Source organism: Polychytrium aggregatum (assembly GCF_025602895.1).
Source record: "Polychytrium aggregatum strain JEL109 chromosome Unknown BJ171scaffold_24, whole genome shotgun sequence".
Classification (NCBI taxonomy): Eukaryota; Fungi; Chytridiomycota; class Chytridiomycetes; order Polychytriales; genus Polychytrium; species Polychytrium aggregatum.
In genome coordinates this window covers 633,760-646,282 of record NW_026516226.1, presented here as the reverse complement: position 1 = coordinate 646,282, position 12,523 = coordinate 633,760, and the positions used below count along the sequence as shown (strand labels likewise).

General features: G+C 52.6%; 3 protein-coding genes across 3 annotated transcripts; 1 reads left to right on the top strand and 2 right to left on the bottom strand.

The window, feature by feature from the left end:
* Positions 1-820: 820 nt before the first annotated feature.
* BJ171DRAFT_146242 (uncharacterized protein) lies at positions 821-2,285 on the top strand. The gene is made up of 3 exons (XM_053105753.1): positions 821-1,073; positions 1,157-1,761; positions 1,852-2,285. The coding sequence occupies exons 2-3, from the start codon at positions 1,184-1,186 to the stop codon at positions 2,180-2,182; spliced, it is 909 nt and encodes a 302-aa protein (XP_052965642.1). The 5' UTR covers positions 821-1,073; positions 1,157-1,183; the 3' UTR covers positions 2,183-2,285.
* A 1,353-nt stretch (positions 2,286-3,638) lies between these two features.
* BJ171DRAFT_146211 (uncharacterized protein) lies at positions 3,639-4,386 on the bottom strand (the record flags this gene model as incomplete). The annotated part of the gene is made up of 1 exon (XM_053105752.1): positions 3,639-4,386. A coding segment is annotated over one exon (636 nt), but the record flags the coding sequence as incomplete, so codon positions are not given.
* Positions 4,387-8,521: 4,135 nt separating this feature from the next.
* On the bottom strand, positions 8,522-9,840 carry BJ171DRAFT_146095 (uncharacterized protein). The gene has a single exon (XM_053105751.1). The coding sequence runs from the start codon at positions 9,818-9,820 to the stop codon at positions 8,564-8,566; it is 1,257 nt and encodes a 418-aa protein (XP_052965640.1). The 5' UTR covers positions 9,821-9,840; the 3' UTR covers positions 8,522-8,563.
* Between the last annotated feature and the right edge of the window lie 2,683 nt (positions 9,841-12,523).

Below are 12,523 nucleotides of genomic sequence, written 5' to 3'. Positions count from 1 at the left end.
TAGCCAAGAGGGAAACCGAAGGGCGAAAGTGGGCGAGAAGGGTGGAGCGACAAACGAGGGACGAGATGGGGGTGCGAGGGAGGCGGAGCATCCAGCGAGAGGGGCGAAGCACAGCGCAGTCGGAGGCGAAGTCAGAGTCATCGGCGCCAGCCAATCAGGGAATACACGCCAAGACAAACAAGCATGACTCACGGTGCATCACGCGCAGCAGTCCACACGTGTTCCCAACGTGCATGATCATCACAGAGTAATAAGGACGCTCATCCTCAGTTATATCGGGATTGACTTTCTAACCTGATATTATACAGTCACAGCTATCTTGGAGGCGTCTGCCCCAATTCTCGAAAGTGGTGAAGATTATATTCGAATCCCATCGAGATTATTCCCACATGCAACCCACTTGGATGCTATCTCGGCACTGTCTGTCACATTCGGGGACACCAACGACGACATCGACTCTTGTCTACAAAAAATGAGCGTTCCGAAATCAACCAATCCGTTCAAGGACCGTAAAACGTTTCTTGGAGTGGCTGAAAGCATTTTGCAGCTTTCATGCTCTGAAGATCACATTGATAGGTCGACTAACGGCAAACCCCCAAAGGCCTTTCATAATAGCGTACCTATCGATAATTTCTATCAAAACTACAAACCACAAAACCTCACGCAACTCTTGAAGAATTTGGTTGATCCAGACAAATATCAGAACGATGCTTGGCAAACTCTTGTAGCCGAAGGAATCCTATTTCAGTGCGGATATATCCCGATCTCTCATCTCTGTGGCTCAGACCCGGTAAAAAACGAATGCTTTGAGGATATTTTCCCCACCACTAAACAATTGGAGGCTCGACTGTCTACAAATATCAAATTTTTCCAAAATGCACTCAAGACCCCAGCACTCAGCCCCAAACATACTTTGGATCTGAAAGCACTATTGTGGTGGTTCCAGTTCAAGCGCTTCATCCTTCAGTACAGACAATGTGCTCATGATGTGGATGCGGACGGCAAAAATCAGAAATTTATGAAGAGTTATGTCGAAATGGAGAACCCGAATGCGTTTTTGACTTCAAGTATAAGTAAGTATAAGTTGCCTCAATCGGTTGTATAGTTTATGTATCGTGAAATAACGGATGTATGCATTTCTGAATTAGTTCCCAAGGCCTATATTGATTCTGCTCAGTTCATTATGAAGCTCTTGAGATTCATCGGACCAAAGAAGGGTCAAAGAGATGCATGGTTCAAGAACGGGGAAGTATACCCGTTGAAAGATCAAACCCGCCTTGGAAAATTTATCGATCACGTCGTTCGTACCTTTTCAACAGCATCTTCCCCCGAGAAGCCGACTTCGTTCAAGACACTGCTGCATATGGCCAGCCCATTTGGCTGGAACTTTCCAGAGGCTCAATATGTTCTTGGACTCTACTTACATTCCATTGAAGAATGGAAAATGGCTGGTTATTTCATATCACTAGCATCGGACGCTGGAATCAAAAGTGCAAAGTGGATGTGTCACTTAATCCAACGTCGGTCAGCGTATTCAAAAACATACGGTCTCGAGCTCTCGGCGAATCAAAGTACATCTCTCCTCGCTTCGTCATTGAACTTGATTGGCGATGTACCGGTCAGTCTTCTGGATTATCTGAGGAAGGTACAGGTGATCGGTAATGCCATTATCGCTCTGAAGGATGCCGAGCGCAATTATTGCCATGTCGAAACCCCGGCTACACGTCCAAAACGCGAAGTGTACGATCTCGATTTTCGAAGGTATGTCTCTACATTAGGTTGGTTGAAGCATTGACCAATTTGGTGACGATGATACTAAACTAAATATGCAATTTATATATTTAAACTCAGCATTTATCAGAGAATCGATCCCACCAAGCTCGAGGAAGTTTTGCATAACAAAAATTTCATACCATCGATCAAAGATATGAAGTTGATAAATAAGATCAGAGTAGTTGCGCTGAATTTACACAGTCTTCTTGAAGAAATCAAACCTCTTGCCCAAGAGCTCCGCTGCAAATTGCAAGTAGATCGGAGCAACTTCAAACATGCGGAAATCACTCTTCGTATCAAGAGGCTGGATGAAATCTTGGGCTCCCCAGAACAGAGCTCCACAACAGACCAACAAAATCAATCCATATTTGCGCTGCTCAAACAAAAGAATCATCGCGGTTTTCCTTAGCAACAGCGACACGGGTCTGCTGATCCATAGGACCAGTGTGCAAACTATGTGATCGTTTCCCGTCTCGGTTGGCAATTGTTTTGTTTCATTGGTTTGGCAAGCAAAGTCTTGAATACACTCGGACGTTCTCCTATGGCGATGATCGACTGACATACTGAGAACATATTCCTTGTGGTAGAGTGAGAGTGAAACTTTCCTCTGGAGGATGGACTCGAGCTTGCATCGCAACACAGGACCAGTCTGGAACGGGTCCTGTTCAATCAGGGTGCGAATGACTGGACATGCCTGCTCGAAGAAAGTGGATCTGCGAGCTGGGACCCGGGATGGGTCATCCAGCTTGCCTCCTCGGTGCCATCGATGGATGGTGCTCTTGGATACACTGAATATGGAGGCATCCTTGCGCAGGCTATGGATGAGGGCGTAGCATCGCAATGCGGCGGTGCGAAGGTCGGATGTGTGGCGAACAATATCAACCGATGTTTGGCCGTCTCCAACAATATTACACGATGTGTCTCGGTGGGCAGGGCGTGGTGCAACCGCAGAATCCGTTCTGCGTTCGAATCCGCGCCCCAGCCGCTGGGCATTCACCTAGCACGTGACCGAGGGTTGGCCCGGATTTATACGGTACCAATCTAGAGGGTAGGTCCTACACACCTTAGGGTATGTATGTATTGGCCTGTCAGGGTTAACCCCATTGGGGGCGGCTCCGTCACACACGCTATGATGGGATTCGGTGGTTGAATTTAAAAGAGGCTGATAGTACGTTTCCCAACCGTGTTCGGTCGCCCCCGTTGCAAAGTGGATGTTAATCGTGTAATTTTTCCAATTCAACAATACAGTCAAACCAGAAAGAAACGGGACAGTCACTTTCTGGCATCAGCGACACAGGTCTGCTGATCCGTAGACCCCAGTGGACAGGTCGTGCGATTGTTTCCCGTCCTGGTTGGCAATCTCTTTGTTTTGGGTGGGTCCGGAAGCAAAGTCTTGAATACACTCGGACGTTCTCCTATGGCGATGATCGACTGACATACTGAGAACATATTCCTTGTGGTAGAGTGAGAGTGAAACTTTCCTCTGGAGGATGGACTCGAGCTTGCACCACAGCACAGGACCAGTCTGGAACGGGTCCTGTTCAATCAGGGTGCGAATGACTGGACATGCCTGCTCGAAGAAAGTGGATCTGCGAGCTGGGACCCGGGATGGGTCATCCAGCTTGCATCCTCGGTGCCATCGATGGATGGTGCTCTTGGATACACTGAATATGGAGGCGACCTTACGCAGGCTATGGATGAGGGCGTAGCATCGCAATGCGGCGGTGCGAAAGTCGGATGTGTGGCGAATGGTCATGGTCAGCGCGCGATGGTTTTGGGTAACAAAATATTCGATCAATGGTCAAAACCTGGGTGTCCGTTTTTTATTGGATCGCCTGTAAAATGAAACGGAAATTGGAGCAAAACAACTATCACGGCAGGCATCCTCCCCCTATGGGGACACCTGGTCCACCCGCGGGACGGCTCAACGGGTTTGTGTGATATTGTTTCTTTAGGCTGTGCGTGACGACGTGTAGCTCAATGGCCCACCATTATGGCATACCCCCGGCTCGGTTGAGTGGGGGTCGGGGCGCCGCGCATTACCAGAATCGAACCGAGGACCTCGTGTTTACAATTCCTGCCTCCGACAGTGTAGGCTATACACCACCTTGTCCGAAAAAGCGCGCCCCTTGTCCATATACCCATCCAGTCACGTGATGACCACTGACCCTCAGCTCCAAACACGACATCATCTTGATCCCAAGACTCAACAGCCATGGCTTCCGACACATCAGCAAGCGCAACCGAGAGCGCATGGTCCAGCTGTCCCACTGTCGATTCGTGGACAGAGTGCAATGCAAGGCACAGGAGTATGGCACCATTGTCAGGGTGGTCGGTGAAGAGTACACCAGCAAGACCTGCACCCACTGCGGGTTCATCAAGAGAGACCTTGGGGCAGCCAAGACATTCAACTGCAACCAGTGCTCCACCGTCATCGATCGAGACGTGAATGGAGCACGCAACATTCTTCTCAAGAGCCTCTGAGGCTCGACGAGAAGTGGGGTGTGGTCTGCGTTTTGCAGACCCGCCTCTGTGGCCTGGCCCCTCCGAGTTTGCCCCCTGTGCTCGGATGAACACATCGTCTGATTTACAGCCAATCCAATAAAAAACGGGACACCCAGGTTTTGACCATTGATCGAATATTTTGTTACCCAATGTTATCGCGCGCTGGCCATGACCATTCGCCACACATCCGACTTTCGCACCGCCGCATTGCGATGCTACGATCTCATCCATAGCCTGCGTAAGGTCGCCTCCATATTCAGTGTATCCAAGAGCACCATCCATCGATGGCACCGAGGATGCAAGCTGGATGACCCATCCCGGGTCCCAGCTCGCAGATCCACTTTCTTCGAGCAGGCATGTCCAGTCATTCGCACCCTGATTGAACAGGACCCGTTCCAGACTGGTCCTGTGCTGCGATGCAAGCTCGAGTCCATCCTCCAGAGGAAAGTTTCACTCTCGCTCTGCCACACTGCCATCCACCGAGCAGGTCTCTCACACAAGAGGGCAACACACCTCTACAAGTCCAAGCGACTGGATGAGCGAGTGGCACAGTTCAGGGACCGGGTCCGCTCCATCGACCCGCGGCGATTCGTTTTTGTCGACGAGACAGGGATCAGGAGATCCATTTTCTCTCTCTACGGATACTCACCGAAGGGTGCTCCGCTTCGCCAGCGCAATCACATGAAACACAAGTCTGTCTCGGCTGCATTTGCCATCAACCACTCTGGTGTGCTGCATCGCATGTACATCCCCACATCATTCAAGACACACTCGATGGTCGAGTTCTTTGAGCGAGCGACCTTCCCAGACGACTCTGTGATTGTGATGGACAATGTCAGCATGCACAAGACAATGCCTGTCCTGGACTGCATCGAGCGCCGAGGATGGTCAGTGATCTTCACCCCACCTGCCTCGCCCGACTTCAATCCCATCGAGAATTTCTTTGGGATTGTGAAGCATCAGTACAGGAAGGCAGCAGCGCTGAATGCGTCCGAGGGGTTCAGAGTCGGGATGGTGACCCTGTTCGAGTCCGCCGTGCGGAGGGTGCTTCCAGATGTCTTCCCACGGCTGATTGAGCGCGCGATGTGTTTCTGGGCGTGAATCATACCATCGGAAAGTGCGTCAAATTCACCCTTGGTTTTTTCTTGCCTATGGGTAGAATCAACGGGGTGTCGAAATCGCGACAGATGGCTCCCCGCAAGAAAAAATCCCCGCCTGACCCAAATCCAGATCCTGGACAACCCAGTGACGCACCTGCTGACAAGAAACCCGTCATCAAATCATGTCGTGCCTGTGGATTGACCAACCACGTCAAGCCATTCACCAAGAAATGCAAGGCCCGAACCGAGTTGGGCCCCCCTTCTGACTCGGCGTCTGCCTTTGGCGCCGTTTGCCAAGCACCCCCTCCAGACGAGTCCAGTGAAGACATCGCCGTTCCGGCCCTCGTGGTCGAGATGCCTGCACCAAAAGTCCCTGTATGTACCACATGTGGGGAAGAGGGTCATGCCAGAAGCAGCAGCTCGTTGTGTTCAAAAAAGAACCCCCTCTGGAGCTCTACCGAGCCCGACTGTGGTCCAAACGAGTATGCCAAGGCCGAGTACTCGATCATCAAGTGCACTCTTGACGCCATCATCAAGAACGGCGCCTTGCACGACAAGATCGAGGAGACTGTCCGGGCCATGACACACGTGCAGTACGAAGCATCTCGGCTCCTGGAGCTGCATCTCAGGCGATGCTTGGACGAGGGCATCACCATCCCCACTGTGTCGTCGAGTGACCCTTCGTTCGTTCGAAAGTGTTTCAACATGGTGCATACCGGAGCTACAGATGTCAAGAATGGCACGATCCAAGAAGACAAGCACCTCCTCGACACCTATGAGCTGTATCGAAGTACATGGAGTGGATCGTGTGCCCTACCTCCTGTAATCCTCCCAAAGGGCACTGGGTCACAGATCCTCACATTGGCTGTCAAGACCTATGCAGTCAACTGCGAGACACACATTCTCGATCGATATTGGTCCCTTCTACGCCGATTCTGCAATCTGGCCCTGATTGCTCCCAAGGATGTCAAGCGACATACACACGTCGATGAGTGTATGAAGCTGATGGAGAATCCCCTCTCCGATACACTCCTCGGTGATCTGAGGAAATCCTTCGCCCACCATGCCGACCAGCTCTACATCTTTCGCTACAAAAGCCAACAGGACCTGTACAAAGTCGTACCAGTATTGGCCAGTGAAGTCTCTCGGCTGACCCACCGAAAGGAGACACTGTTCGTGGCGACCATTCGAAACAGAATCATCCCCAGGCTCGTGAGGGATACCGATGATCTGAAAGGAGAGTGTGGACGACTGAATGAGGAGATGTGTCGCGCTATCGAACGAAGGCAGTCGGATCAATACAACGCACTCCACAAACGGCACGAGGAGGTGGAGAAGCAGGTCACCGTCAACACGAAGCGAATCAAGCGATTGACCGACCGACTTGCTCAGACCAGGAAACGACACAACGTCCCTCGAGCACAGTGCACCTTGGTCCCGCTCTGCGATGCCAGAGCCAAGTATGTCAAGCTCGACACCAAAGCATTGTGGGAGTTCCTTGGTTCCCAGAAGGGTACTGGTTTCAAGTGGAACGACCTGAAGACCAAGGTCAATGGCACCACAAAACAAGAGATCTTCTGGCGAAGGACCTTCAAGCTGGAGTCGAGACTCTTTGGTGCCAGGGAGAAGGGGAAGCAGCTCTTTGGTTGCGAGATCAGCACCGATGGGGTCGGGTGCTCGATCACCACACTCAGATATAAGATCCTGGAGAAGAAGGGCCCCGATGCCAAGCCGGTACCCAAGACCAAGGTGAACACACTCACTCCCGAGCAGAAGATCCAGACCAGGGTCGGTCCCATTGACGACTCTCGGACCACATGGATCGGGATCGACCCTGGAGTGGGATCGATCTTCACCGCTGTCAATCGAGCACCCGGTCAACCATCCATCCAGGAGCAAGACGGTGTCAAGGTGACCAAGGCACAGCGCGCCAACGAGAAGATCGTGTCGTTCTCCAACAAGGAGTACCAGCATCGAACTGGCACCAGTCAGGCGACCAAGTGGATCCAGAGCACCCACAAGATCCTTGGTCTGCAGGACTGGATGAGCACCACACCAAGTCCCAAGATCCCCGGGTTGGCTTCCTTCCTGCAATACATTCGCCATGTGTTCGATGGAGACATGCTGGAGAAACAGCTGTACTTCAGCCTGACCCGGCGACGGCGATTCAAGCGACTCGATCTCCACAGCAAGCGACAGCGCACTGTCCACGAGATGTGCAAGCAAGTCATCGACCAGGCACCAAGGGAGACCGAAGTGGTGATTGCCTTTGGGAATGCCTCCTGGAAACAGGGGAAGGGATATGCCTCCAGTCCCAGGAGACTCAGGTTTGCCAAGTACTTTGAGCAGTTCCACCACCACCAGAGACGACCACCAAACCGATCCGTCTCCAAGATCCATGTGTACTCGGTGAACGAGTTCAACACATCCCAGGTGTGCTCACACTGTCGGGAATTCAAGCGACTTGAGTCACCCGAGTATCTTGATGTCGAGAAGCCACATTATGTACGGAGCTGTGCAAGCTGCCATACGCTGTGGGATCGAGACATCAATGCAGCCAGGAACATGATCTCGGTATGCCAGTCGATCATCGCCACAGGAGATCGACCGAATGTATTCAAGACTGTGCTTCCGGACCCACCCAAAACAAAGTGATTGCCAACCAGGACGGGAAACAATCGCACGACCTGCCCACTGGGGTCTACGGATCAGCAGACCTGTGTCGCTGATGCCAGGAAGTGACTGTCCCGTTTCTTTCTGGTTTGACTGTACCCTGCCCACCCAGGACACATCCGATCAATCATCGTCCCAAAACACAAGGTGGGTTCGAACTTACAACCTCGCGGTTGACCGAGGCGACGGTCTATCCTGGCGAGGACGAGGCCACACCGAGAACACCCAATGAGGACGCTCTCGCGAGATCGGCAGTGGAGATCCCTGTGGTACTGCCCCAAACGCGCAGCAAGATGGCCTGGCAGCTCGGTCGATTCCAATAAAGCTACCCAGTTGTCACAGAACACTGTACGCGTCAAAAAAGAAAAGGCGTTCCCGCGAGCCGCGTCGACCCGCGCTGGATATGGAAACGAGCGTGTCTTTTGTACTACTTTTTTATTGGCTATTGTCTGTGTTTAAAAACACAGTAGCTTTAACATTGGCACTGAAATTACTGAAAACACATACACACACTAGAGCGAGTCCCAGACCGCCGCGGTAACGACCAAGTCATAGACGAAGGCTCCCTCATGGTCTCGTCCCTGGATTCCCAGCTGCTCCTCGAATTTGGCAAAGAACTTGCTAAAGGCCTGCCCGGTGCTGTTGATTCTGATGTTGCGATTGCGCATAAAGCTCGAGTACTTGTTCCAGACGTCGTTGCGGTGGAATGCGATGCGATCGGGGCTATGGTCTCGGGTTGCCTGCTTGTTAACGCACTCTTGGATGAATTGGGCCACAGTGTCGTTCTGGCATCGGATGTCGTCGACCGTCTTCTGGAACTCTTGCGGCAAAGGAGGAGGCGGGCGCTTGAGCTGCTCGACCAGGTAACTCAGGAACATGGGCGCCCAGGAGATGATGGATTCGTCGACATCGCTGCGGCCGGCAAAGACATAGTTGTCGGGATCGGGGATGCGTGTCGGGTGGTTTGGAGGGATAAAGGTGCTGCTGAACTTTTCAATAATCAGCCGTCTCCACGTTCCTTCGTCCTGTGTGCTCGCATCGATCTTGGGAATGTCATTGCACATCATGAAGAAGCCGCAGGCAAGTAGGAATTCGACTTCGTCATTGACAAAGAGCTGGCGACCGGTCATGATGTCACCACCGGTGACGGACTTGAGCGTTCCTAGGAGCAAAGTATCGTCTCGGTTGGGCTCCTGACAAACGACAATGCGCGAACCGATCAGGCGCAGGAGATCGGGCGACGGTCTTGACGGATCCCCCCTCTTCTCCGTAAACAGGGAAACGCTGCAGGTTTTGAAGTAATCCCCGGTAGCGCGGCGAAGGAATCGGATCAGACTGGACTTGCCGTTGGAGCCTTTGCCCTGGAGAAGCGTAAAGACTTGCTCGCTCAAGACACCCTTCAAGCACGAGGCAAAGCGGTGCATAATGTACTTGCGCTGATGCTCGATGGGCAAGATTTGGTTGATGAAGGACTCCATGGCCTCGCGAAGCTCGATGGGGTATTTCTCGTACTTGAGGTAGACGTGGTGCGTCGACGACGACACATAGTCTTCCGGGCGGCCTGCACGGGCCTTCACCTTGAAGCTACCGAGTCGTTTCTTCGTGACCGGATCAACATTCTCACGGAACTCGAGGACACAGTTGGCACATCCGAGGAGCGAAGGATTGGTGTTCAGAAGATGGCGGAACTTGTCAACGTCTCTGGAGCTGTTGTTATGCACAGCCAGCTCATGGGAGGAGCGACGCTCTTCATAGATCTTCTCGGTCATGACTGCCCAGTGACGGCGGCTGTTAGGGATAGCTTCTGCTTGTTCTCCACTTTGAATGCACACTTGGCTGTTCTTTTGCCTTTCTGTTTGTTTGTGTGTAGCCTTGCAGTTCCCCTCCGATTTTCCGCCCTTTGCCTGTCTTTTCCGCTCCTTCCGCACTTCCGTTTTCCCGCGCTGCTCCGCTTCCTTTGTCTTCTTCGCACGCGCCGGTTTGTTTGTACACGCGCTTTGCTGCGATTGGTTGCAATTCGGCTGCCGGTCATGTGTCCCCCCACCGGTGACTCATGACCTGCCTGACCGCCCCGATCTCTTGTTCATCTCGCACGCATTTGCCCCAACCTTATACTTGACCAATCCGCTTCTTGGATGTTGAGTCACATTGCTTCGCCTTTGCACGTTTCTCCTGCCAGGTGCTTCGCTTTTGCTTGCGCCTCTCTCGCTTTGGTTCTCTGCCTGTCTCGGTGGTCCTTCTCGGCCCTCGTTCGTGCATCGCCCCCTTCGCCCTGCTCGATCGCCCACTTTTCCCTCCCTTGGCCGCCCTTCGCTGCCAAGTCCGGACTTGTCTATAAATAGCCTGACCCCCGCGATGTGTAGTCGAACCTCAGCGTTCAAAATAGGACTAAATAAAGTGCCTTCTACTTTATTCTCTGAGTGTTCCTCACGTCTCATTTCGAGACAAGTCTTATCTTGAACGGATCTTTGCTTCCCTCGCTCCCTCTCCGAGTCCACTTCGGACTTTACCCTTGCTTTCCCTGAGCTCACTTCGAGCTCACTTCTTCTTTTGCCGTTGAGTCCCCCTCGGACTCTAACATCATTTTGAACGCTCCCTCTTGGCTTTCCGGCCTTTCTTCTTCTTTCGCCTCTCTTTCCCTACTCGATCCGATGGCTGAGCCTGCTGCACCCCCTGCAGATCTCAATGCGTATCTGGCGCGCATGGAGGAGCGTATGAACGCCCTCATGACCCAGAACGCTGCTCTCCATCGTCAGATCCAGGACCTGCAAGCTCCCGCCGCCGCTGTTAGAGTCCGAAGGGGACTCAACGGCAAAAGAAGAAGTGAGCTCGAAGTGAGCTCAGGGAAGGCAAGGGTAAAGTCCGAAGTGGACTCGGAGAGGGAGCGAGGGAAGCAAAGATCCGTTCAAGATAAGACTTGTCTCGAAATGAGACGTGAGGAACACTCAGAGAATAAAGTAGAAGGCACTTTATTTAGTCCTATTTTGAACGCTGAGGTTCGACTACACATCGCGGGGGTCAGGCTATTTATAGACAAGTCCGGACTTGGCAGCGAAGGGCGGCCAAGGGAGGGAAAAGTGGGCGATCGAGCAGGGCGAAGGGGGCGATGCACGAACGAGGGCCGAGAAGGACCACCGAGACAGGCAGAGAACCAAAGCGAGGGAGGCGCAAGCAAAAGCGAAGCACCTGGCAGGAGAAACGTGCAAAGGCGAAGCAATGTGACTCAACGTCCAAGAAGCGGATTGGTCAAGTATAAGGTTGGGGCAAATGCATGCGAGATGAACAAGAGATCGGGGCGGTCAGGCAGGTCATGAGTCACCGGTGGTGGGACACATGACCGGCAGCCGAATTGCAACCAATCGCAGCAAGGCGCGTGCACAAACAAACCGGCGCGTGCGAAGAAGACAAAGGAAGCGGAGCAGCGCGGGGAAACGGAAGTGCGGAAGGAGCGGAAATGGCAGGCAAAAGGCGGAAAATTGGAGGGGAACTGCAAAGCTACACACAAACAAACAGAAAGGCAAAAGAACAGCCAAGTGTGCAGTCAAAGTGGAGAACAAGCAGAAGCTATCCCTAACATCATCCCCTTCCTTAGCGACGAACTCCGGGCGTCGCCTTCGGCTTTGAGGGATAGCGAAGGTGGAAGTCAGCAACAAGATCAGTGGCGTGGGAAACATTGGCAGCGGGCTCCCAAGACCGGTCAGTCTCGGAATAGCCCTTCCACTGAACCAAGTACTGTAAGCGACCACGGAAGAGCCGAGAATCGAGAACAGTCTCGACCTCAAACTCTTCCTGGGAGTCAACAAGAATGGGTGGAGGTTCGGGTTGGGTGAACTCGGGAACAATGTCCTTCGTTCGGGGTTCAAGGAGGGATACATGAAAGACGGGGTGGACTTTGAGTGTGGAAGGGAGTTTAAGTTCAAAGGCAACGGGGTTGATGCGGCGAAGAACTTTAAAGGGGCCAAGCTTTTTCTGATCAAGCTTGTTGGAGGGACGAAGGGTGCGGATGTGGCGACGATCAAGAAAAACGAGGTCGCCAACGGAGATGTCGGGAGTGGGGAGACGGGATTTGTTGGCCTGCAAAGTGTAGGACTCTTGGGCAACCCGGAGGTTGGCCTTGAGATCCTCGAGAACGGTCTGAAGTCGGTCGACACGTTCTTCGGCAGAGGGCACAACAGAAGGATCACGGATGATGGAGGGATCAAAAATGGGGTGATGGCCATGGACTGCAAAGAAGGGAGTCATGCCAGTGGAGGTGTTTTCCGAGTTGTTGTAAGTGAACTCGGCAAGGGGAAGGTGAAGGGTCCAGTCGTCTTGCAGGTAATTGCAATGGATACGCAAATACTGCTCGATGACCTGGTTGAGAACCTCGGTCGAACCGTCGGTCTCGGGGTGGAAGGCAGAAGAAAGGGAAATCTTCGTCTTCAGAAGCTCATTGAAGCGCCTCCAGAAGGCCGAAGTAAACTGAGTTCCTC

Coding starts and splice junctions, on each gene's coding strand:
- BJ171DRAFT_146242 (XM_053105753.1), top strand. CDS start 1,184: ATGAAGCTCTTGAGATTCATCGGACCAAAGAAGGGTCAAAGAGATGCA. Junction 1,762..1,851: donor TACGATCTCGATTTTCGAAG/GTATGTCTCTAC, acceptor ATTTAAACTCAG/CATTTATCAGAGAATCGATC.
- BJ171DRAFT_146095 (XM_053105751.1), bottom strand. CDS start 9,820: ATGACCGAGAAGATCTATGAAGAGCGTCGCTCCTCCCATGAGCTGGCT.